The sequence below is a fragment of the Bos grunniens genome, chromosome 22 (assembly GCF_055505025.1).
Source record: "Bos grunniens cultivar Pamir isolate PY7600 chromosome 22, Bosgru_T2T1.0, whole genome shotgun sequence".
Taxonomy (NCBI): Eukaryota; Metazoa; Chordata; class Mammalia; order Artiodactyla; family Bovidae; genus Bos; species Bos grunniens.
The window spans coordinates 56,672,371-56,697,537 of NC_141186.1; the positions used below are offsets into that span (position 1 = coordinate 56,672,371).

Below are 25,167 nucleotides of genomic sequence, written 5' to 3' on the forward strand. Positions count from 1 at the left end.
AAGGGGCTTGCAGAGACCCCGTGAAGGAGAGAGAGGCTGGTGGACCTGGGGGGCTCCAGAGCCTGTGTTCCTTCCACCACAGTGGGCCAGAGGGGCCATGCCCAGCTTCCCTGGGTTTGGCCTGAGGATTCACGAGAAACAGCTTCAGAAGAGCACCTCTTCTCAAGATACGGTTACCCAAAGTATGTGCATGGGGGCCGCCAGAGTTGAGGCAGCTTTGGTGCTGACAATTTTAAAGGTGGGGCTTTTCACAAAGAGAAATTGCGAGAGCTTAAGAGCACAGCCCCATGTGCCTCCTCAGCAGCAGTTTGTCTCGGGAATAGAGTGCCCTGCGGAGTCTGTGCCGTGCAGAGCTCACAAAGCCTGAGAAAGCACGCCTCTCCCCTGATTAGCACTCACTTGTCAGGAAAGTGCAGTCAATGTATGCTGAAAACCCACTCGAACAATTAGCGTTCTCTTTTCTTTTTCCATTTGCTTTCAGCGTAATTGGGTAGCCTCTAAAATAACACATTAGATGGGCCGAAGGCGAGCGATTCTTTAAGGGGAGGACGGAGCATCACGACCCTGACGCTGAGGCGCCAATGAAAGACAGGTCACTGCAGCTCACGTGGGGAGGGGGCTAGGACGGCCGCCGGGGCCGGAGACGCCTGGCTTGGGCCCTTAAGGACACGGCCTTTACTCTCGGTAGCTACAGTGCCGACCCTTTATGCCAAAGCAAAGCCAGAAGCTCTGCTGACCGGATTGGTTAAAAGAGGTGAGTTGCTGGAGAAAACAGGCATCCTGAGAGAACACAAATGTCCTTCAGAGTGAGTGCTCATGGACTGCGGTATAACTGTGGTGAGAAGGGTCAGAGGCCAAGGGCGAGCCAGGAGCTTGGCTGGTCGACTAGACCAGCCAGGGGCACAACGCACAGGCTTCGTGAAGGAGCCTGCCCCAGCCCGCAGCCCGGCTCCAGAAGCTCTGACCTAACTGAAGTTGAGTCTAATGCTTCCTCTAACAAGATGGCTTTCCAAAGGTTCTTTGGTTCCACGGTGCTGACTTACATGTTATCTGGGGCTGTGGCAAAGGCGTTGTCCTGGAGTGGACAGAAAGAGGCCGTGCTGAGTGACGAGCGAGACTAAACAGTGCCCTCGCGAGCGCTGATTCTGATCAGGACATACCACATGAGAGTTAAGAGCACTATAATCCCCTTTATCACCAGATAAACATGTCACTTACCCGGAAAGCATACAATTTATTTGTACGTGGGAATGTAATTTAAAAATTTTCTGAAAACCAGATTGAATCTTGGGAAGCAATTCTCAAGTAAACAAAAACATGCCACGTTAATAAGCACTGTGTCCCCCCCCCCCCACCCGCCGTAACTCGTATGCACGCACGCTCTCAGACTGTGGGTGGGGAGGGTGTGTCCCCCCCCACCCCCCGACGTAATGCGTATGCACACATGCTCTCAGACTGTGGGTGGGGGGGGGGGGTCCAAACGGAACCAACCTACTGGGATCCTACTTGGAATTTTACCAAAGACTGAGACCAAAAACAACGCCCAGCGTATTTACCTTCGTGGAGAGGCAGACCAGATGGGCTGTGTAAATGGCTGCCTCTAGGCGCACGAAGCCCACTGGAAGTGTGATTGGGGGTATTCCCGTGCAGGGGCAGGGTGGGGTGGGCAGGGGGCAGCCCTGAAGGACAAGCACACTGTGGTCCTGCCTGGCCTCGCTCGTTCTCCCAACCTTTCTGAGCTGAGCTGGGCGAGGTCACCCTCCGAAGAGGAGCTGGAGGCTGAGTAAAGTGAAGTGCCTTCCCCAGGTCACCCACAGGGAGGCCAGGCCTCACGCCCGCTCCCTGGACAGCAGTGCAAGGCGCCGTCTCCAATGCCGCAGCTGCCCACGGGACTTCTCAGAGGTTCCAAGGGGCGGCTGGCCCAGAAGAACCACCATGACTAGCCAGTCCCAGTGCCCAGTCTGGCCTCAGGGATGCGCTCCTTTAGGTCAAGGTTTTATTCTTGCTTTAAACGTTATTATCCCCAGAAAGAGACACGCTGGGTTAGGTGTTCTCAGTGTGATCACGCTGTTATACAGCGTGTGTGTGTGTGTGTGTGTGCACGCGCACGCGTGTGTGCTGGGGTTTGGTGGGAGGCGAGGGTACAAAAGTTGAAGAGGGCAAAATGGGGTCAGCTGAAGCAGCCAGACCTGAGGGACGGAACAAAGGAACCACCAAGGAAGAGACGGGCTGCGGCCCGTGCTCGGCCAGGTGCCAAGGACCAGCAAGTCCGGGCCTGCATCATAGCGACCCAGGTACTGCCGTTCGCCCAGGGCCTCACAGAGGCGCTGAAGACAGCGCGCAGCCGTCCTCAGGAACAGAAGCGCAGGGGGACGATGGGGAGGGCTTTCCATCTTGAACTTGCTAGATAATTACCACGAACAGCCTCTAACTGCTTGTGGCTGATGACTCACTGAACATTCGGAGGCCGTGAGGTTACTGGGAGACAGGGTAACAAGGGTATCTTCGGGCTGAAGCTGAAGCTCCAACACTGGCCACCTGATGCGAAAAGCTGACTCTGGAAAAGACCCTGATGCTAGAAGGCAGGAGGAGAAGGGGGCGACAGAGGATGAGACGGTTGGATGGCATCACCGACTCAATGGACGTGACCAAGCCCCGGGAGATGGTGGACAGGGAAGCCTGGCGTGCTGCAAAGTCCGTGGGGTCGCAAAGAGTCGGACACGACTGAGCGACTGAACAACAAACTGTGGCAGGCAGACCTGGCTGCTCTAGGCGCCCACCCTCTCTTCACCTGCGCTCGGCCCGCCTGCAGGTGTCCTGGTGGTCTGAGCGCCGTGGGGGGACCTGCTCTCACACAAGCCATGAGGAGCCAGGAAGACCCTTGCGTGCCTTTAACGGCCCAGACCTGGAGACTCGGCTTATCAGGGCCTCCATCTGCAAGAGGATGTCAGCCCTCCACCCCACACGGGCAACAGGGGCGGTGGGCTCGCACATGGGCAGGGCCTCCGTCGTGGGGCCTCTGACGCCCTGCACGAGGGCCAGCGCTAAGAGGAGCAGGCATTCAGGAGGCCTTGGCCGGAGTGAACCACGCGGGCCCCCGTGACAACAGCAGAGCCAGCTCGGGCCTGAGGACACGGACGCTCAGCGACTTCTGACAGAGGCTGGAGGAAACTGGTGGGAGACAGAACCCCCAACCCTTACCAAGCGGACTCCGCTGGTTAGGACGCACCGTCCACTGTCTCTGAACCACCACGCTCTGCCCCTTGTGACGTCAGCCTAAAAGGTCGGCAGCGGGCCAGGTCTGCCCGGTCAGTGGCCACTGACGGTCCCCCTGTTGACCAACCCGCCCATGCTCTTTCCGAGGCCGCGGGCCACGGTCCGGTCCGTGCGGCGTCTGGGAAGGCAGCCCGGAGGCGGCGGCGGGTACCTTGGCGTACTCGAACATGCGCAGTTCCGTGTACATGTCGAGCGCGAGGTTCTCGTGCCCGCTCCTCTTGTACAGTTTGGCGGCCTCGTGGAACTTCCCCTGGTAGGAAAACACATCTGCCAGAAACAGGTCATTGTTGGTCTCTCCCCGCTTCTTCCGCTCCTGGAAAAATTAGAAGCACAGGAAATGGTCTCCGCAGCCGTGGCAGGAAGCACCCTTCACAAAGGTCCGCCGTGGCTATTTCAAGTTAAGCCCCTGGGCCTTCCTACTGGAACCTACGCTTGGCTCCTGGGCTGCTGTGTCTCTCACCTCGGTTTCTGGTGGGAATGCCTGACAACAAAAGCAGATTTTTTTTCCCCCCAGATGAGGGAAGATCAAAAGAGACGCAAACTTGTTTAATGGAAATTCCTCACAGTGGCTTCCTTACATATCCTTCCAAGGAAATGACTGCATGGTTAGGATGGGGTGTGCTGCCCACTCCTGGGGACCCCCAAGCTCCAAGAACTCCCAAACCCCCAGGCCTGGTTTGGCTGGGTTGTGACTCATGATCATGGTGGACAGGGGGAGAGTATTTTAGCGTTTCTCTTGAGAAAAAGACATAACGAGTCTTATGTTCCTTCCACTGAAGAGAAGTGAGCGACGCTGTGTGCTGAGCATCCGCCAGGCGCCGGGTGTCCTCACCCAGGGTCATGCTGCCCAGAGCCCAGCCTCGGGACAGGGGCGGGTGGGATCACACGGGGCTGGGGTTGGACTGCGTCTAACTCCAGACACTCTTTGCTCTACATAATCCTGCCTTTGGAAACCAGTAGTCGTCCCCAAGGACACACCTGTCCCGCGCTGCACGCGTGATCGACGTGTACACGGCTGCACGCACGCAGAGGCGCAGCAGTGCTCAGGGTGACAGCAAGCGGGGCCCTCCTCCCGCCGTGGGAGGGCGTGGCCATTAGTCTGCCGCTCAGGCTGCTTGTAAACACTCAGTGGCTCCCATCTCTCGTCCCTGGCAGTCTCCCTTTGCTTGGTTTCTAGCAAGCGCACCGCAGAGGAGGAACACGAGACACCGAAGCAAACTCCTAGACAAGCTGGTGAAAGTTACAACAGCTGGAGGCGACAAGCTTCCCCACAGACAGAAAAGGATTTATAAAAACCAAAAGGAAAGCAAACCCACACTATGCGTAGTTTACGCTAGTCAGCCAAATAAGCTGACTCCTAATTGTGGGAAATAAATTAAAATCTCGCAGTGGGATAAGCAAATAGGTTTTGCAGGGTGTGGAATTTAGGCCAAATCCGTTGCAGTCCCCAGAACCTCACCAGGATCAGAGCAAACGATTCCGTGGGCTTAGCGAGTAAGAATCGCGCCGACAGACTCTTTCCAGCCTGCTTCCAGCCCAGCGGCAGCTCACTGACCCAAGAGGCGCCTGGTAAGGAACCCGGGTTCTCTGGAATAACAGTGAATGCGAGAAGCAAGCCACGGAGGCCTCAGAGCAAACAAAATGGATCCTCGCCCAAAGGCCCTTTACCCTTTCTCCAGGGACAGTTCTTCCAAGGTTCCTCTGCCTGGCTCAGAACACGTCGGAAGACACTGCACGTGTCATCTCAGGAAGACGTGGTAAATGGCCAGAGTCGGTCCTCACAGAGGCCAGTTACTTTTGCATAGAGAAAAATCACACGCCGTGGCCTCGTCTTAAGACTCCTAGATCCAGACCGGTTGACCTACAAACACGGCCCTGCTAGTCATAAGCAGTCCTGGCCGCCATGGGTAGACGACTCTGAACACGCCCTGCCCCGTGCAGGTAAGGACGGTGCAGAGGATGCACTGGGGAGGGCGGGGCTGTGCAGGGCGAGCTCCGGGAGCAGCTTCTTAGAAGGCCACATGGCCCCGACTAGGGACCGCAGGGGCCTGGAAGACGGAACTGGCTTGAATTCTAACCCGGCCTTCTGCTTTGGGGACACAGACACAGCCTCTCTGAGCCTTAGTTTTATTTCTCAAATAAGGATACGAAGAGCAGCTGCCTCGTGAAGCTGTTGTGAGGCTGTAAAATTGTGTACATGTGGCTCACGCGTGCGGCACGGAGCAGGCACTCGACAAATGGCAACAATTACCAGGCCGGGCCGGCCGTGAGCTCCCGCAGGCCTCTCCTCCATGCGACTCTCTGCCCACGGGGCTCAGCATGTGGCCTGGCCCGCGGCAGGTGTTTAGGATGCTGAACTGAGCCAGAGGGACGAGACATTTGCTGGTTTCCTCACAACTTCCATATGTGAATTCAAATGTATCTCACATTCCCAGAGCTTCACAATAAATCTGTTCTGAAGGAGAAATACGTACACCTTTTCACAGACAGACAGCATGAAGAGACATGGGGATAGAAAGTCTCCCATCCCCCAGCAAATGGTATAGGCGGAACCAGCCTCTTGGGGCCCCCACTGCCCCCAGGGTGGCCGATGAGGAGGGCGGGCTACGGGAAGGGCTCAGCGTTCTGAGGGTGCAGCCCCCCCACCCCAGGGCCCATCCCAGGGGGTGGGCGCAGACCACGTGCATTTGGGGAACGCTGCTTCCACGGGCATACTGTGCAGCCCTAGAGAGGGTGGTGACGAGCTAACAGGCACTGCGAGCATGGAATCCGGCTCCCGAGAACCTGTTTAATCAACCTGCGAGGTCGGTCTCATCCCATCGTTTAGCCCTCCCAGCTACCCTGCGAGGTTGGTCTCATTCCATTTCCCAGACAAGAAACCAGAGCTCTGACAGACGAGGCACCCGCCGGGCTCGCCCAGCTCCCAAGGGACAGTCCGGACTCCTGGCTCCCATGCGCCGGCCCCCTCTGTGGGCACCCTGCCCTCCCACTGGACACCCATGGGCTCCTGCCACGAGGCCTCCAGGCGCCCGCCCGGAAACCACTGACAGCACGTGTACGCTACCCTGAGAAGGAAGAACACTTCATCCTTTACCTCAATGCTGTTGATGAGCTCTAAATACCGGAGGTCTTGTACTCTGGTGAAGGCCTACAGGGGAAGAAGAAATGAAAGAAAATCAGCTGCCTTCTGGGCTTCAAAAGTGGGTGATTGGCTGGGGGTGGGAAGTCGAGCTTTAGCAAGTGAGCCAGTAAGGTGGGGGAGGTGTGGGGGGGAGAAGTGAGCACTGATTAATCACCCTGCGTGCGTTTGGGAGGGTTCTGCCACTCACGCATCGCTCACTTTGGGACTAGGTCAACAAAACCCGGACGGTGCAGTCGGCAGTGGGGCTGGCTTGCGGGATTCTCTATGCGCCAGGGAGGACCAGGCCCATGGAGCCTCCGAGGCAGCAGCATCAGAGGGGGAGTGGGGGCAGGGACCAACTGAGGAGAGACCACACGTCCACCCTAGTGACCGGGGCGGAGCGCGGGAGACAGCCATGCCTTCCACAGGGCACACACAGGGCGGCGCTGAGGGAGGGGACGGGGCAGAGCTGAGCAGGAACAGACGTGGCTTCTGAAAGGAAGAGGGAGGCAGGCAATGAATCACTCCTCGTCCCTGGAAGCAAACCCTTACGTAAACCTGACCAGTGCAGCTTGCCCTGGACTCACTGTAAAGCCAGAGATTTCAACCCATGGGCTACTAGAACATTTGAGGCAGCCTTCTGCAGGAGAACAGCTGCTTGCTAAGCCTCTTTTACAGTTTTCAGATCCTGCAAGGGCTGCAAAGGAGCACAGCCCACTGTCAGGAGGCTCTTCGTGGGCCTTTGCTGCCAGCATCCTCCCAAGCGTGCTCCTCTGCACCATCCCGTGGGAAATGGGCTGACATGCGCCCGCAGGAGGCAGCAGATCCAGGAGCCTTAGAACAACCACCCCCGCCAACTGCTCTCTCTGCTTAGCTGCGTGACACCCTCCATCCTAAAAGGCCGGGGAAGTGGACAGGTCATCCGGCCTCCAGCTGCCTCATGGATGACCACAGGGTGACTTCATCTTTTCATCCTGCAGGGCCAGGCGTCCCTCCTGCAATTCAGGGGCCTGTATTCTAAAGGGTGAGGCAGGCAGGTGAAAGAGACCACGAAGCCTCCCTGAGCCAAGAGCTGTACAGTTACAAACTGGATGCCCTGGAGAAAGCAGACTCACTAACTAGCAACGGGCAGTGGTGGGAGGCAGGACTCAGCAAAGCGCTGAGGGGCAGGAAGCTACCAGAGGGCACCCCTAGAGAGGGGTTCCCGAAGGAGTCAGGCAGGCATCACACGAGCAAAGGGGTGGATGGCCCAAAGCACCCATCTCCACGCAGGTCTGACAAGCCACCTTCGAGACCCAGGCTTCCTGGAAGCAACTGACGGGGACGTCTGGCCAAGCGGAGAGAGGAAAGAAGGAGCCTTTGGGGTCTCAGTCCTGTCTGGGGGCCCTGAACCTGCCCTGGCCCCACCTCCAGGCCGCCAACAGCTTTCTCCAGATGGGGGCAAGGTAGCAGGTCCCCTCTGTGGGCCTTCTAGGTCTGCTCGGCTAGGATTCCAGGACTTGCCACCATGAGAAACCTGTCTCTGAGTTCCTTCAGCCCTGACATATCCTGCAGAGTCAGGGGTGCCCTGGTGGGACCCTGGTCAGAGTGGTCAGAGTCACAAGGCCCGGGGATAACCTCAAGCAGGGGGAGGTGTGGGAACAAACGGAGTTGTGCTCAGGCCCGTCCGGCAGGCAAGGCAGCTCTCCTGCGCCACCTAGTGGAGGCGCTGGCCTCTCACAGGGACCCACCCTGCACCCTCCCGTGCCTGGGAGACTACAAAGCAGCAAATCGCAGCCAGTCTGGCTAAAATGATCAAGTTCTAGTCTAGGGTTAAAATTCTGTGGGCTTCACACAATAAATAATCTCTATTCTCAGGGAGGGTGTGGGAGATACAGGATAGTGTGGGGAGGAATTTCAAGTTAGTTTTTGTCCAATCAAACATCTGCTGAGCTCCTAACGGCTGAGGTACCGTGCTAAGTGGGCTTCCCAGGTGGCTCAGGGGTAAAGAACCCACCTGCCGATGCAGGAGATGCGGGTTCGAGGGGGTTCGATCCCTGGGTCAGGAAGATCCCTTGGAGAAGGAAATGGCAGCCCACTCCAGTATTCTTGCCTGGAGAATTCCACAGACAGAGGAACCTAGCAGGCTACGTTCCATGGGGTCGCAAAGAGTCGGACACGACTGAGCGACTGAACAACAATTGTGCTAGGCAGTGTTGGCTGAGTCTGGGAAGAAACTGATGCCTAGTTCCTGGGCATAAGGAACTGATGATCTCTAAGGAAGACTTCTCACTGCAATCCAGGCTGAAAACAAACAAAACACCGTCTAGGGCTCCTGTGTCATCCTTCACCCCTCCTGGCGTTTCTAGGGGCGGCGGGGGCGGGGGGTAGGTGGTGGTGGTGGAAACCCCTCCATGGACTTGCCTCCTCTCCCCTCTGAGTTCTCAAGAATTGGCACAGCCCTACCTCCTCTGTTACCACTTTTCTGACACTTAGTAGATCTAAGACCGATACAGATAATTACTACATCATGATCATCTTACTTGTTTTAATCACAGCCAGCGTTTGGCCAACCACCGGCATTTTAGAACCCCCTCTACAATGGGGGGGTGAAGCCTAAGGACACCAGGTCACCCAGGCATGTCAGCTGGTGGGTGTTCTCCCCATCCCTGCTGAGGGAGCGGGAGGACGAGGCTCCCTGGGGTCTGCCAGCCCGTGCGGGCACCACAGTGCCCAGCCAGCCTGCCCAGTCCCCGGCCAGCCCGTGCGGGCACCACAGTGCCCAGCCAGCCTACCCAGTCCCCGGCCAGCCCGTGAGGGCACCACAGTGCCCAGCCAGCCTGCCTAGTCCCCGGCCAGCCCGTGCGGGCACCACAGTGCCCAGCCAGCCTGCCCAGTCCCCGGCCAGCCCATGCGGGCACCACAGTGCCCAGCCAGCCTGCCCAGTCCCCGGCCAGCCCGTGCGGGCACCACAGTGCCCAGCCATCCTGCCCAGTTCCGGCCCGGTCTCCGTCCACTCTCTTCAGGCGCAGCAGCCTCAGCCTAGCACAGGGCGGGCACCACCCACTTCTGTAGCCCCCTGCCCACCAGCTGGGGGTACGGGCTAACTGAGGACCTGGTCCATGGACTATGGGAAGAAAAAGAGGGGAGGGGAAGCAGGGGAGACACGACTGGAAGCCACTCATTCCCCCACCTCAGGTTTCCAATGAAAACCCATCTCAGACGTGGCTGGACCTTTTCTAACGTGTGGAAAGGGGGCAAACGTCTTCAAGCATTTCTTGAGTTCTAACAGACTCAGCCAGGCAATGCCGCCGTGAATAGAGGCCATGAGTCAGGCCGTGAAGGCGTGTGTGGAGTGGCGCTGGGTCAGAATCAGAGAGCCCGACCATTTCGTCCAATGGACCTAGTGGAGCGCCGAGAACAGCGCCGTGTAATAAACGGCCTAATACCGGTAAGTGCTTGCACCGATGATAAAAGCCACCGCTGACTGAGTGCCGATGAGGGGCACGCTTTAGCTGGGCGCTGGGCATGGATGAGAGCCAACAAGGCTGACGGCAGACTCTAGAGGATGCCCCTTCCGCGTCGGGCCTTACAGGCATCAGGTCCCTACAAGTCTGTGAGAAGGGGGCTCGCGGTCACCCAGCTCTTACACGTGAGCAGCCTCAGCAAGGCTGTGAGCGGCTGAGGCTCGCGGTCAGAAGGTGGCTGAGCTGGGGCCCCGGCACAGGCCAGTCTGAGCCCAGGGCCCAGGACAGCAGGCTTCGGCCTCTGCTAGGGACCCCACGAGGACAAACGCCCCGGCTCGCGTGGACGCTCACCTTCTTCGCTGTCTCAAACTCCAGTCCTTCCAGGGCTTCCATGGCCAGCTCGCGCCAGTCGGCATCGGTCACGCCCAGGCAGGCGATCTGGTAGGCTTCCCGGAACATCTTCCTGTCCAGGTACTGGTACATCGGGGCAGACTGGAGGGGTTCGGCAGCAGGAGAGAAGACTGCTCTCAGAGCAATGCACAGAAGCAGAGGCACACAAAGCCTGACCCGCAGAGCTGGGCCGCAGGGACCCCCAGCACCCAGCTCGGGCCTCCCCCGGCCCCGCCGACGGCCTTCCGTCCGGCCACTCCGTTCACAGCCGCTGAAGCATCGTGTTCACAGCACACGCCTCCACGCCCCTCCCCTCCACCCCAACTGGCTGCCCCCACCTCCAGGGTTAGGGGGAGAGGGGGGCCTCATTACAAGATGTCACCCTCACCTGGATTGCCTTTGCCCCCGTCATTCTTTGCAAAGTACCTAAGTCACTTTGTTAGTCACTCAGTCATGTCCAGCTCTTCTGTGAGCCCATGAACTGTAGCTCAGCAGCCTCCTCTGTCCGTGGAATTTCCCAGTCAAGAACACTAGAGTGGGTTGCCATCCCCTTCTCCAGGGGATCTTCTTGATCCAGGGATCCAACCTGGGTCTCCCAAACTGCAGGCAGATTCTTTACCATCTGAGTCCACCAGGGAAGCTCAAGTCACTTCACAGGCAGGCCCTGTTAAAACGGCACTTCTCACAGAAGGTCCTCACAGACCCCTCAAGGGAAGGGGTCTGTCTGCCCCTTGCCCCGACCTCAGGCTCTATTTTAATTGTCAGCTTGTCCCCGTAAGGCTCACACAACCCGAGGGCGGCAGCGGGGATGGACTGACCCCCCGGCAGGCCCTCAGCCTCTAATGCCTGTTCATGCTGCTGAAGGAACGAGCAGCATCACCAAGAGGCAGAGGCCTGGGATGGCCTTTACGAAGAGGGCCAAGAAACCTGCAGGTCCCAAGAAAGGCCGCCCTCTCCTCGTCCCTGGCGCTGGGAACCTTTCTCCCACCCCTCGCCTAGGAAGGGCTGCCTCACCCTGACACTTGTGAATGGTTCCTAATAACTTCACTTTTTAGGTTTCCACAGTGCTTTTGGAGTCCCACAGCCCCGGGTGATGGGTGTTGTTGACTCAGTCGTGTCCAATTCTTTGCGACTCCATGGTCTGCAGCACGCCAGGCTTCCCTGTCCTTCACTATCTCCTGGAGCTTGCTCAAACTCATGTCCATTGAGTCACTGATGCCATCCGACCATCTCATCCTCTGTCGCCCCCTTCTCCTCCTGCCTTCAATCTTTCCCAGCTTCAGGCTGTTTTCCAATGAGTCGGCTGTTCGCATCAGGCGGCCAAAGTATTGGAGCTTCAGTGTCAGTCCTTTCAATGAATATTCAAGATTGATTTCCTTAGTAATGACTGGTTGGATCTCCTTGCTGTCCAAGGGACTGTCAAGAGTCTTCTCCCCAGTTCGAAAGCATCAGTTCTTCGGTGCTCAGGTGTTATCATCCCCTGACTACTGCCCAGAGACTGAGACTCGAGTGACTTGTTAAGGACCCAGAAGTGGAATGCAGAAGCCCTGGGGTTGGACCGGGGGCAAGCTGCCCAGGTTCCATGCCCCTCTCTGCTGTGTGTGTGTGTGTGTGTGTGTGTGTGTGTTCTCCTGCACATGAAAACAAGGGTGAATTGGGCCATGGTGGCTTCCACAGCAAAAGGCCAGTCAGTAGGGCTGAGGCGCTGCCCCTGCCCAGGCCTCCTGGGCAGTGGACATCAATCAGCCAGCACTTCTGTGCTAATCGTTCCCAAATGTAGAGCTGGAAGTGCTGTTTTCTCCATTCGGGTCCTTTATCTTTGAAATTTCCTGTCCTGTTTTTTTAGCTTTAGATTGAAGGAAACTAACAGCAAGATTGCTCTGACAGCAAGATTGCTGCTGAATGCTCACCTTTTCCGCCCGGCCGCCCCACCCAGCTCTCCTCCCTTCAAGGCAGGCAGCAGGGTATCCTGGCCTGGCAAGCCCACATCCTCGCGGAGGGATTTGGGGTCAACGGATCAGCTTCTGTTGCCTGCCCAGCCCACTGGCGACCAGCGCTTTGAAAACGGGAAGGTGCCGGGAGAATGCGAGCCTGCTCCCTCCCGTGCCGCACTTCTCATTTGTGGCTCCTCTCCGGCTCTCTGGTGAGCTTCCCTGGTGGCTCAGATGGTAAAGCGTCTGCCTGCAATGCGGGAGACCCAGGTTCGATCCCTGGGTTGCGAAGGTCTCCTGGAGAAGGAAATGGCAACCCACTCCAGTATTCTTGCCTGGAGAATCCCACAGACAGAGGAGCATGGTGGGCTACAGTCCATAGGGTCACAAAAAGTCGGAGGAGCATGGTAGGCTACAGTCCATGGGGTCACAAAAAGTCAGACACGACTGAGTGAGCTTCACTTTCACTTTCCGGCTCTCCAAGCCTTTATGGGCTCAGATCAAGTGTCACCACCTCACAGAAACCTCCGCACACTCCCCGAGAACACGGAGCTTTCCTTTCTAAACGCCTCTGGTGGACCACCTTTGTTCCAATTCAGTTGTTTTGTAGTGTTTGCCATTTAAAGATTGGGAAGAATAATAATAGGAATTGGGCCAGACAAAATCTGAAAGATGGACGCATTGAGCTCCACTGCACAGAGGGCGAGGGGCTGCTCCAGGCCGTGGCTGGTTAGGGGGCAGGGTCAGAACTCAAAGCTAGTTGTCTCCCCTCAAGGGCCCCCCAGGTGGAGCCCCATGAGGGTGGGACAGGGACACGGATGACCAACCGAGCACGGAAACCATGGCTAAGACGGGCTGGCCTGGGAGGCACCATCTGAGAATGGGAGCTTTAAAAGTATTCACACTGAACAAATGCCCTCTGAGCTCTGCTCGATCTCACTGTCACATTCCAAGCATGAAGTCACCTCCGCCCCGAGGAGCCGGACCGATCTGGGGCTCGCCGCTCTGCTTGGCAGCCCTGACGAACTCGTTCTTGCACAAGATGATGTCAATTTCGAAAAGAAACCAGAAATCCCCAGAGCAGGCTTGCTGCTTTCTCCCTCGCCTCTAGGCCAAAACCACAGGCCGGCTGGAGGCAGGGTGACAGATAAATCGCCTTTGTCTTGGGGCTGCCTCTCCTGACCCCTGGCAGCTCCGAGCTGCTGCGTCAGCAGGACGGCCCTGGTGCGGCCCCGAGGGCCCTGGCTCCTGAATCTGCAGGGCTTGGCAGAGGCGCCCAGGGCCGCCCCTCCAGCTCCTCTGGGCCAGCCACAATCAGGGAGCAACGAACTGTTATCTTCGAGGTCAGGGCGGCAGCGCTGGAGGAAAACTCGCTCTCAGCGTGGCCTGTCTGTTCAATGGAGGAAGGCTGAGTTTCTAGAGGCTGTGGGGCCAGGGCACGGCTGGGGAGCAGAAACGGTCCTGCGGGGGGAGGGGTTCTTGCCCCTCCTCCTGCCCCGATTCCACCCATCTCTCCCCTCCTTTCTTTGGCTTTCTTCTTTTCCTCAGATCTGAATTCCACTACCACGCACTGAATAATTGCTCTGTGTCAGGCTCTATTCATTCCCGAAGCAGTCAGTAACAAGGGTGTCATCGTCAGCTTAGAGCAAGAAGCAGGCCCCAGCCCCGCCCTGTACAAGAAGCCAAGGGAACTCCTCAGTGGCCCAATGGTTAGGGACTTCCCCAGCGGCCCAATGGTTGAGACGCCAAGCTTCCAGTGCAAGGGGTGTGAGTCTGATCCCTGGCTGGGGGGGCTAGGATGTCACATGCTGCCTGGCACAGCAAAAAAAAAGAGCCAAAGCAGAGAGCGGGGTGTCTGGAGGGGGCACCGACTGATGGAGCCCAGGCAAAGGGCGATCTGGAGACATGTCTACAAATCCTCCACATGGCCGTGACCTTTGACCCAGCAATTTTCACTCCAAGGAAAGTATACCACTGAGCTATATTGGGATTGGTGCAAAGACCTGGCCGGGAAGGTGCCCACCACCTACAGGAGCAAAGAAGCTGTAACAGCATGACTGTCCAACTGGCTGAGCGCGCTGTGGACACCGTGTGACGGGACGAAGGCAGTCATCAGAACAAGGGGGCAGGGCCTCCCTGCTGCATCGGTGGTGAAGAATCCGCCCGCCAATGCAGGAGACACGGGGCTCGATCCCTGACCTGGGAAGACCCCACGTGCCGCAGAGCGACTAAGCCCGCGCACCACAGCGACTGAGCCTGTCTGTGCTCTAGAGCCCGGGAGCCCTGACAACTGGGCCCAGGCCCTGCAACAAGGAGCCCCTAGAACGAGAAGCCCACAGACTGCCAACCAGAGAGCAGCCCCTGCTCTCCGCAACTCGAGAAAAGCCTGCGCGGCGGCGACAAGGACCCAGCACAGACGAAAAAAAGTAAGTAAATTAAATTAAAAAATAAAAACCAATGGGGCGGCGGGAAGCCAGTGTGGTTTTAACAAGGGGCAACCCAGCCCCGGGCCCTCGTGGGCTGGAGGTGCTGGTGCCGTGCGGCTACCCAGGTGATAGATTTTGTACCTGGTTCTGCAAACTGCTACCAGTGAGGTCACCTCGGCAAGTGGTTACAAGGATCTCTGTCTGATTTCCTTCGATTACATGGGACTCTACAATCATCTCAGTATTCTAAATGCTAGAGAAGCACATTTACTCATGTGGAGCCGTGTTTCCAGTAGATTGCTGGGTGGAAAAGCCCAATTGCTAGGTGACGGCCAATAACGCCTACAAAGTGATGGGTCTGCAAACATGTAAAATTAGGTTAACTAGAAGACGGAGGTGAGGGGAGGTGATGAAAAGTCTCCCTCTCTTATTTAAAATCCACGCTCAGTGAAAATATGGTAAAGCTGAGGTTTCATCTACAGGAGCAATACTTAGAGACGGAAGTCACAAAACAGTATTTACGGTACGGTTGCACTTTTGTTTCAAAATGTTTACATAAACCATATACTCAGAACAGCGTATCGTGCATCTATTATATACACATATAGACATGGTCTAGGGGCATATATTCTACAATATTTAAGGTGACTCTGGGGAGGGGCGTCCCTGGTGGCTCAGTAGTGAAGAATCTGCCTGCCAGTACAGGACACACGGGTTCAATCCCTGGCCCAGGAAGATCCCGGATGCTGAGAAGCAACTAAGCCTGTGAACCCCAACTACTGCGCTTGGGCTCTAGAGCCTGGAAGCTGCAACCACAGAAGCCCACATGCCCTGGAGCCCACGTTCTGGAACAAGAGAAGCCCCCACGCCTCAGTTAGAGAGCAGCCCTTGGTCGCCGCAACTAGAGAGGTGCTCACGCAGCAATGAAGGCCCAGAATAGCCAAAAAAGAATAAATAAATAAATAAAAGAGTGATTCCCGGGAATTCCCTGGAGTCCAGTGATTAGAGGGTTTCCCTGGTGGCTCAGCTGGTAAGGGATCCACCTGCAAGGCAGGAGATCCTGGTTCAATCCCTGGGTTGGGAAGGTATCTTGAATTACCCACTCCAGTATTCTTGGGCTTCCCTGGTAGCTCAGACAGTAAAGAATCCTTCTGCAATGCAGGAGACCTGGGTTAAATCCCTGGTTTGGGTAGATATCTTGAAGAAGGGTTAGGCTACCCACTCCAGTATTCTTGGGCTTCCCTGGCGGCTCAGACAGTAAAGAATCCTTCTGCAATGTGGGCGACCTGGGTTAAATCCCTGGGGTGGGAAAATTCCGTGGAGGAGGGCATGGCAACCCACTCCAGTATTCTGGCCTGGAGAATCCCATGGACAGAGGAGCCTGGTGGACTACAGTCCATGGGTTCGCAGAGAGTTGGACATGACTGAGCGACTAAGCACAGCACAGCAGTGATTAGGAGTCAGCGCTTTCACTGCCGGGGCCCAGGTTCGATCCCTGGCTGGGGAACTAAGATCTCACAAGCTGTATACATGGCTCTCAGTGAAACACGCTGTCTGCTGCCAAATGACCTTCCATATCTTCCCTGTCCCTTCCAGGAGAGGCCGATCAGAAAGACATGGAGGCTCAGGGAGGCTGAGCTGCTTGCCCAAAGACACCCAGAGGTTGCAAAGGGTGGAGACAGGGCTCGGTTCAGGTCCAAAGCGCCTCCCACCTGACGGCTGCCACGCCCATCTCTCCACCCTGTCTCCTCTCCACCCCCTCCCTGGCTGTCCCCGGGCTCCTAGGCCCTGCCCTGGCTGGGGGCAGACAGGGTGCTGGATTACCTGTGGCACCTCCACGGCCGACATGGAGAAGACGTGGAGGCAGAAGATCTTGGAGCCGTTGTAGCCGACGACGAAGCCCTGCAGCTTCTGCTGGTGCACCGGGAAGGTGCTGGCCTTGATGTTGAGGTAGCCACCGCCAGAGAAGCAGAGCATGTCCTCACACTGGGTGTTCCAGGCCACGCTGTTGGCGTTGGGTTCCTGTGGGCAAGGGACGGTGAGGGGATGACTCCACTCCTACACTCGGCCAGGGACTGGCTCCCTAAAGCCTGAATCCCACTAAGCTGCTAACATGGGTTGTAGGGAAGGTTGGGGGAGAAGGGATCAGACACAAAATGGACAGCACAGAGGAGCAAGCTCCTCTCTGCACTGCATGTGCTGGAATTCTTCAGGTAAGCATCACTTCTGAAAAAATTATCATCCCCAAAGATTAATCATTACATAGGAAGTGAGAAAATCAGCAAAGTGGGATGTAGTTCTATTAAAGAATGAATAAACAAAGCTAGTCACGGAAGAAGGTTTAAAGGGATAGATCCCAAACAATTACCACTGATTGTTTGGGGGTAGCTGAGATTGTGGGTAATTTTTTATTTTCTACATTTTTTTGTTTGCTTCAAATTTTCTTTTGGTCATGAATGTCTATTGTTTTTTATAATAAGAAAGAGAACAGTGAGTTATTTTAAAAGTAGAAAATAATATATTGTCTCTGCGCTGACAGTTCACACATGTAAAATCCTTCAAGCTAAGTTTCAACAGTACATGAACAAAGAACTTTAAAATGTACGGGCTGGATTTGGAAAAGGCAGAGGAACCACAGGTCAAATTGCCAACATCTGCTGGACACAGAAAAAGCAGGGGAATTCCAGAAAAACATCTACTTCTGCTTCATGGACTATGCTAAAGCCTGTGGATCACAACAAACTGTAGAAAATTCTTAAAGAAACAGGAATACCAGACCACCTTACCTGTCCCCTGAGAAACCTGTATGTAGGTCAAGAAGCAACAGTTAGAACTGGACTTAGAACAACAGACTGGTTCAAAATTGGGGAAGGAGTGTATCAAGGCTCTATATTGTCACTCTGCTTATTTAACTCATATACAATATATCATAAAAAAGACCAGGCTGGATGAAGCACAAGCTGGAATCAAAACTACTGAGACAAATATCAACAACCTCAGATACGCATATGATACCACTCAAACGGAAGAAAGTGAAGAGGAAATAAAGAGCCTTCTGATAAAGGTGAAAGAGGAGAGTGAAAAAGCTGGCTTAAAACTCAATATTCAAAAAACTAAGATCATGGCATCTGGTCCCATCACTTCATGGAAAATAGATGGGGAAATAATGGAAACAATGAGAGATTTTACTTTCTTGGGCTCCAAAATCACTGCAGATGGTGACTGCAGCTATAAAATTAAAATTAAGCCATTAAATTAAAACTGTTCCTTGGAAGAAAAGCTATGACAAATCTAGACAGTGTATTAAAAAGCAGAGACATCACCTTGCCGACAAAGGTCCACCTAGCCAAGGCTAAGGTTTTTCCAGTAGTCATGTATGGATGTCAGAGGTGGATCATAAAGAAGGCTGAGCGCCAAAGAATTGATGCTTTCGAATGTGCTGTTGGAGAAGACTCTTGAGAGTCCCTTGGGAAGCAGGGAGATCCAGCTAGTCAATACTATAGGAAATTAACCCTAAGTTATTCATTAGAAAGACTGAAGCTGAAACTCCAATGCTTTGGCCACCTGATGAAGAGCCAATTCATTGGAAAAAGACCCTGAGGCTGGATAGATTGAGGGCAGGAGGAGAAGGGGTCGACAGAGGATGACAGGGTTGGATGGCATCACTGAATCAAAGGACCTGAGTTTGGGCAAATTCCAAGAGATGGTGAAGGACAGGGAAGCCTGGCGTGCTGTAGTCCATGGCATCACAGACAGCTGGACATAACCTAGCAACTGAACAACAAAACTACAGTCACCCCAGGAGGCACCCTGGGGTGCCTTCCCTGAAAGTTCCCCTCAAAGGTTTCTGCTCAGCTCTGGAGCCCCCGGGACCAGCAGATGTTCATCCCTTTCTGCCTAGAACCTGTTATGATGGCTGAGTCGTTTATAATGAACATGGTTTACTTTCATAATGAGGAAAAAACAATGTAAGTGTTTTCTGTTTGCAGGCGGCTGGGGCAGCAGAGAGGAGAAAAAGATAGCTGGGAACGTCCGTGTCTCCTGGCAACTTGGAGAATTACTCCCCTCTGCCTCCTGCAGAACCCTCAGCGGGGGCTGGGAAGGACACAGGCTCTTCCACTCCTGTTGAGGCTCAGCTGCAGATTCACAACTGGGGCCCCGCTAACCTAGTGACACCTGCGGCCGTGGGTGCTGAGTCTGGGAGACGAGCAGCAACACCGAGGGCCCTGGTTTGTGCCAGGCGCTGAGCCAGGTTCTACGGCAGCTTGTTTAGCCCTGCAGCAGTTCTGGGAGGGGGCAGGTACTACTTGCATTTTAGAGGTAAAGAGCAACCGAGGCTCCGAGAGGTTCACTGGCTTGCTCGAGACCGGCACAGTGATGAAAGCAGGGGTGGAGGCAGGTCTGTCTGAAGACAAATCCTGTGCTCTTTCCTTCCTCGAAACCACTCTGGCTCCCAGAGACGAGGTCGAGTAGCTATGACGGAGTCGCCTCAGCCCAGCGGTAGCCAGGCATCCCCTTCCCAATCCGAGGCAGCACCCCTCTGCCGTGTTAATGTCACTGCTGAGGACAGAGCGCCCTGAGGAAGGGACCTCACTCTGCCCACCACGCAGGGAAAGCCGCAGCAGCTGAGGAAGCCAGTCAGGGGAGGGTTCAGCTCGCGGGGAACTCGCGTCAGGCAAATGGCCTTGACCACTTACAAAGCCCTCGAGAGGCAAAGCCAGCGCCCAGCCCAGCAGAAAGCCAGCCAGCACTGGGCACGGAGCCTGTGGGCCCTTTTCTCCGGTGACACTTCCTCCAGCCTAGGCGTTGTGTAAGCAGTGCCTATCCCCCCCGAACACTCCACATCTGCTGGCTGCGGGGCACCCCTGTGAAATGGCAGAGGGAGGGCTCCCCTCCCCTGCCCTCTTTCAGGTGACAGACCTGGTCCTGTTCCCTGACTCTGTCTCAGGGCAGTCGCAGATACAGGCAGGCCTCCGGTCCGTGAGAAGCAGACTTTTCCCAAAGAATCATCTTCACGTTAACCCACGTACGGAGAGCCCTCACGGGCCCCACTGAGACTTGTTACTCATTCACTGCTCACAGTAATCTCATAAGAAAGGTATAACTTGCCCATCTTCCCAGCGTGGAAACCGAAGCCCACAAGGCTCAGCCAACTCCTGCAGCTTGTGTGCGAGGGGCAGGCTGGGCCAGCGCTCTCAGACTCTGTGCCTCTGCACCTCCCTGCTCCCCCAGAGCCCCTCCTGCAGGGGCTGGGAAGCGAGGGAGGGTCTCGAACCCAAGGGCCCTGTCCTGGGCACTCCGGGGGTCACCTGAAACAGCAGCTCCTTGGTGTGGATGTCGTACACCAGGCACATGTCGTTCTCGTCCACCACGGCCAACTTGTTGCGGGAGGCGCTCATGTCCAGGCAGCGCACGGCGGTGGCCTGCTTCAGCAGGACGATGGCGAAGAGGTTGTCCACGAAGATCTTGAGGATCTGGCAAAATTTCAGAGGGGAAAGCGTGAGTAACCATGGCCACACACCCTGGAACACCGGCACGTTGCTGGACCCCATGTGTTCTACAAGCACCATCGCCACTAACTTCACCGGAGGCTCTGTGTAGAGGAGGAAAGGGAGAGGGGGCTTCCCACAGGGACCAGAGTGTGGCCCATCAGAGGCTGCCTACGTAACCACAGGCCCCGAGACACGACCAACCCATCGAATGTCCGCTTGACGGGGTACGGTTAACAACACTGCCCAAAATGAAGGATTAGAAGACAGCACAGTCACAAACTCACACAGGAAAAGGCTCCTGTAAACAGTGACAGACATCCGGTGTAACCACAGCAAGAAGAGGATGCTGGGGAGGATGGCGAGGATGATGAGGAGGATGGGGAGGAGGGTGAGGAGGATGGGGAGGATGATGGGGAGGATGGTGAGGATGGCGAGGATGGGGATGAAGAAGGGGAGGATGAGAAGGATGGGGAGAAGGATGGGGAGGATGGGGAGGAGGGTGAGGATGATGGGGAGGATGGGGAGGATGATGGGGAGGATGGGGAGGACGAAGGGGAGGATGGGGAGGATGGGGAGGATGGTGAGGAGGATGGGGAAGATGACGGGGAGGATGGTGAGGAGGATGGGGAGGATGCTGAGGAGGATGGGGAGGATGGTGAAGAGGATGGGGAGGATGCTGGGGAGGATGGGGAGGATGCTGAGGATGATGGGGAGGATGGGGAGGATGCTGGGGAGGATGGTGAGGATGGTGAAGAGGATGGGGAGGATGGTGAAGAGGATGGGGAGGATGGTGAGGATGATGGAGAGGATGGTGAGGATGATGGGGAGAATGGGGAGGAGGATGGGGAAGATGACGGGGAGGATGGGGAGGATGGTGAGGAGGATGGGGAAGATGACGGGGAGGATGGTGAGGAGGATGGGGAGGATGCTGAGGAGGATGGGGAGGATGCTGGGGAGGATGGTGAGGATGGTGAAGAGGATGGGGAGGATGGTGAGGATGATGGGGAGGATGCTGAGGATGATGGGGAGGATGGCGAGGATGCTGGGGAGGATGGTGAGGATGGTGAAGAGGATGGGGAGGATGGTGAAGAGGATGGGGAGGATGGTGAGGATGATGGAGAGGATGGTGAGGATGATGGGGAGGATGGTGAGGAGGATGGGGAGGATGGTGAGGAGGATGGGGAGGATGGGGAGGATGCTGGGGAGGATGGTGAGATTGGTGAAGAGGATGGGGAGGATAGTGAGGAGGATGGGGAGGATGGGGAGGACGATGGGGAGGATGGTGAGGAGGATGGGGAGGATGGTGAGGATGGTGGGGAGGATGGTGAGGATGGTAATGAGGATGGTGAGGATGATGGTGAGGATGATGGCGAGGATGGTGAGGATGATGCAGAGGATGGGAAGGATGGTGAGGAGGATGGGGAGGATGGGGAGGAGGATGGGGAGGATGGGGAGGATGGGGAGGATGGTGGGGAGGATGGTGAGGATGGTAATGAGGATGGTGAGGATGATGGTGAGGATGATGGCGAGGATGGTGAGGATGATGCGGAGGATGGGAAGGATGGTGAAGGGGATGGGGAGGATGGTGAGGATGGTGAGGATGGTGAGGAGGATGGGGAGGATGGGGAGGATGGGGAGGAGGATGGGGAGGATGGTGAGGAGGATGGGGAGGATGGTGAGGATGGTGAGGATGGTGGGGAGGATGGTGAGGATGGTAATGAGGATGGTGAGGATGGTGAGGATGATGGCGAGGATGGTGAGGATGATGCGGAGGATGGGAAGGATGGTGAGGAGGATGGGGAGGATGGTGAGGAGGATGGGGAGGATGGTGAGGATGATGGGGAGGATGGGGAGGAGGGTGAGGATGATGGGGAGGATGATGGGGAGGATGGGGAGGATGGTGAGGAGGATGGGGAGGATGGTGAGGATGGTGAGAAGGATGGGAGGATGGTGAGGATGGTGAGGATGATGCAGAGGATGGTGCAGATGATGGGGAGGATGGTGAGGATGGTGAGAAGGATGGGGAGGATGGTGAGGATGGTGGGGAGAATGATGGTGAGGATGAAGATGATGGGGAGGATGGTGATGATGGCGAGGATGGGGAGGATGATGGTGAGGATGATGGGGAGGAGGATGGTGACGGTGATGGGGAGGATGTGGAGGATGGTAAAGATGGTAAGGAGGATGGGGAGAATGGTGAGGATGGTGAGGAGGATGGGAGAATGGTGAGGATGGTGAGGAGGATGGAAACAGCTACCAGTTACTGACTGTGCTTGACAGTCCTGTGAAACATGGGCTGCAAAGCATGTGGGTGAAACACGTGGGATTCTCATTTGTAACATCTGAGCCTCAGAGAGGTGAAGTGACTTGCTCAGGATCACACAGCTCGTGAGTTGCTCAGCATGCACACGGCCCCAGGTTCACCTGCCCACAGAGCCCAAGCTCTCCAGTCTTGCACTGGAAACGACAGCTGACGAGAGGAAGAAGCCAGCTCTCCTTCACTGTAATGTTGACACTCTGCAGCCTCTGCTAATCTCATCCCCTATGACTTTCAGCCCCAGGAAAGGCCTAACAAGCCTCAGCCACAGCCATCTGCCAGACAGCTTGGCTCTCAGGCTTATGCAGTTATATTTTCCCTTTCACATTTCCATGTAACCCACTTAGAACTTTCTTCTTTTGAGCAAAGAATGCACACACAAATCTGTTCAACTTTTTGTAACCTAGATTTTCCACCTCTATTTGAACATAGGGCCCATTTTCTTTAAAACACCTGGTAAGAGCCTGGGGACTAGCACCCTCTGAGATGCAAGCTAGAACACATTCCTTGACCCATTCACTGCTCTAACAGGCATCTCATCTAAGGAATGAGCTCCATCTCCCTCCCTGTGAAGACACTGAAACTGAATCTCCAACAAGTCTCCCACCTCCTGGGTGACCTTCAATCCACGAAGCCTCCATGGCAGCCCAGAGGCTGCAGAGCCAACTCTGCCAGAACGTGGCATGCTGAGTAGAAGCCATCGTGGGTCTGGCTTGACGCTGGCCACATAAAACAGGATCCCGGGCTGCCCTCCAACGTGCCTGTGGGGCGAGAGGTGGGGGTGCAGCGGGGGAGCCCTTTGCTTGCTCCAGGAACCCACCTCGGAGTCAGCACTACTCTGGCTGCCTGTGTCTGCCTGCAGATGACTGGCCTAATGGGAGACGCCAGGGTGCACTCACCTGTCCATTCTTCAGGCCGACCAGCAGACCCTCCCTTCCTGGGGGGCCACCGATCACTTTAATGTAGCGAATGAGAGACTCCATCTGCCACTCCCGCTCCTTCACGCCGCTGAAGGACAGGCACTGCAGCCGCCTCTCCTAGAAAACAAGCGCAGCTCCGGGTGATCGCAAGCAGGACAGGCGTGCCCGGGCGCCCAAGGAGGTCTGCCTGCGCCTACAGGGTGAAAACTGCCTCCACACTCTGTTCCCACTGAACCCATCTAGACCCCGTGCCTAGCAGCTTCACACAAGCCTTCCCTGCGGAGCCCAGCTCAGCCTCCATCTTCAGCAGGCCTCCGGGCAGCCACAGCCAGGGGCTGCACGCGGAAGCACATCTGTAACCTGTGGCGCCCCTACCCTTGGGCTTCCCAGGTGGCCCAGTGGTAAAGAATCCACCTGCAACACGACAGACGCGGGTTCGATCCCTGGGTCGGGAAGATCCCCTGGAGGAGGGCATGACCACCCACTCCAGTATTCTTGCCTGGACGGTCCCATGGATAGAGGAGCTTGGAGGGCTACAGTCTGTGGGGTCACAGAGGCAGACATGACTTGGTGACTAAATAACAACAACCCCTAAACTGCTTTAACTTGAGATTTTTAGAGAGATTTTTTTAATAGTATCTTACATATGTGATTCCTAAAGGATTTCTTCCACTTTATCACTTCCAATAGGCTTAATTTTACAAAACCAAATCCACCTCTACTTCCAGGAAAGTGGCTGGGCTGGGCTTCTCTTACGGTCTCCCCAGGCATTCCTGGCATCAACCTAGACAGCTTCTAGGAAGCTCTAAGTTGACAAATCTTTTTTTTGTCAAAAAAATTATCAGGAAGTAAAACTTCCTTTACTATTTTGAGTTGATATCATAAATTTTTTTGTTGTTCAATTGAAAGCGAGCATAAATTTCTGTGTGTATACGTTTACCAAAACGACACTGACCTTCATTTTGTGGGATATCAATGTATGCTTCAAGTCATTAAAATATATACAATCCCAGTTCAACACAGTGCTTTGTGCAACACAAAAATGTATTTTTCGGTTTTTTTGTTTTTGGCCTCAAGTCTTGGAAGATCTTAGCTCCCCTCCCAGGGATTGAACCCAGGCCCTCAGCAGCGAGAGTGCAGAGTCCTAACCACTGGACCAACAGGGCCCAGTCCTTCCAGTCGTGTCCAAATCTTTGCGACCCCGTGGACTGTAGCCTGCCAGGCTCCTCTGTCCATGGGATTCTCCAGAAAAGATTACTGGAGTGGGTTGCCATTTCCTTCACCAGGAGATCTTCCTGACCCAGGGATCGAACCCATGTCTCTTACATGTGTCTCTTGCATGGGCAGGCGGGTTCTTTACCACTAGGACCACCTGGGAAGACCATAGTCCCCGTATTCCCCAGTTTACGGCCTATGGCTTTCTGGTAGGCTCTGACCCCTCCAGATGCCAATAAGCATGAAAGCAATGAACAGCCACTGAGCTTGACGGGAAGGAGCTTTCTTCCAGCGACCGACTCTAGAGCCGGGAGGTGGGTAACCCGCTCCCTGCGGGAGGATGAAGTGGATGCAGCCCGCCCTCTGAGCCGCTGCCGCCCACCTGACAGAGGATGATGTGGTCGGCACACACCACCAGGAGGTTGCACTCGAACTTCCTGGCAATCTTCTCCTTCACCCGGTACCGCATGTCCAGCGAGTCCTCTGAGTACAGCTCGTAGATGAGGATCTTCTCGGGCAGCTGGATCGCTAATCGATTCTTGTAGATGGCAATTTTCTTGACAAGTTCTTTGCATTTAATCCGAACTGTGAAAGAGAGGAAAAAAAACCCAGCTCGAACAAGAGGCTATTAGG

At 55.6% G+C, this 25,167-nt stretch overlaps 1 protein-coding gene across 10 annotated transcripts in view; it reads right to left on the minus strand.

Moving 5' to 3' along the window:
- The window catches only part of IFT122 (intraflagellar transport 122), a 68,750-nt gene that overhangs the window by 16,629 nt on the left and 26,954 nt on the right, over window positions 1-25,167 (minus strand). For 7 of the 10 annotated variants that reach the window (XR_015151853.1, XR_015151852.1, XM_086368626.1 and 4 more), the window contains 7 exons: window positions 24,917-25,119; window positions 23,299-23,436; window positions 19,900-20,064; window positions 16,415-16,612; window positions 10,195-10,335; window positions 6,371-6,424; window positions 3,428-3,589 (listed from right to left, as the gene is read on the minus strand). Coding sequence is in view for 8 of the 10 variants with exons in the window: in XM_086368626.1 (XP_086224752.1) it covers window positions 3,428-3,589; window positions 6,371-6,424; window positions 10,195-10,335; window positions 16,415-16,612; window positions 19,900-20,064; window positions 23,299-23,436; window positions 24,917-25,119 (1,061 nt within the window). In the remaining 2 variants the exon portion in view is untranslated. Of the gene's footprint in view, window positions 1-3,427; window positions 3,590-4,254; window positions 4,507-4,735; window positions 5,732-6,370; window positions 6,425-10,194; window positions 10,336-16,414; window positions 16,613-18,901; window positions 20,065-23,298; window positions 23,437-24,916; window positions 25,120-25,167 lie in introns of those variants that run through there. The other 3 variants (XM_086368630.1, XM_086368629.1, XM_086368631.1) reach the window with 3 other exon arrangements.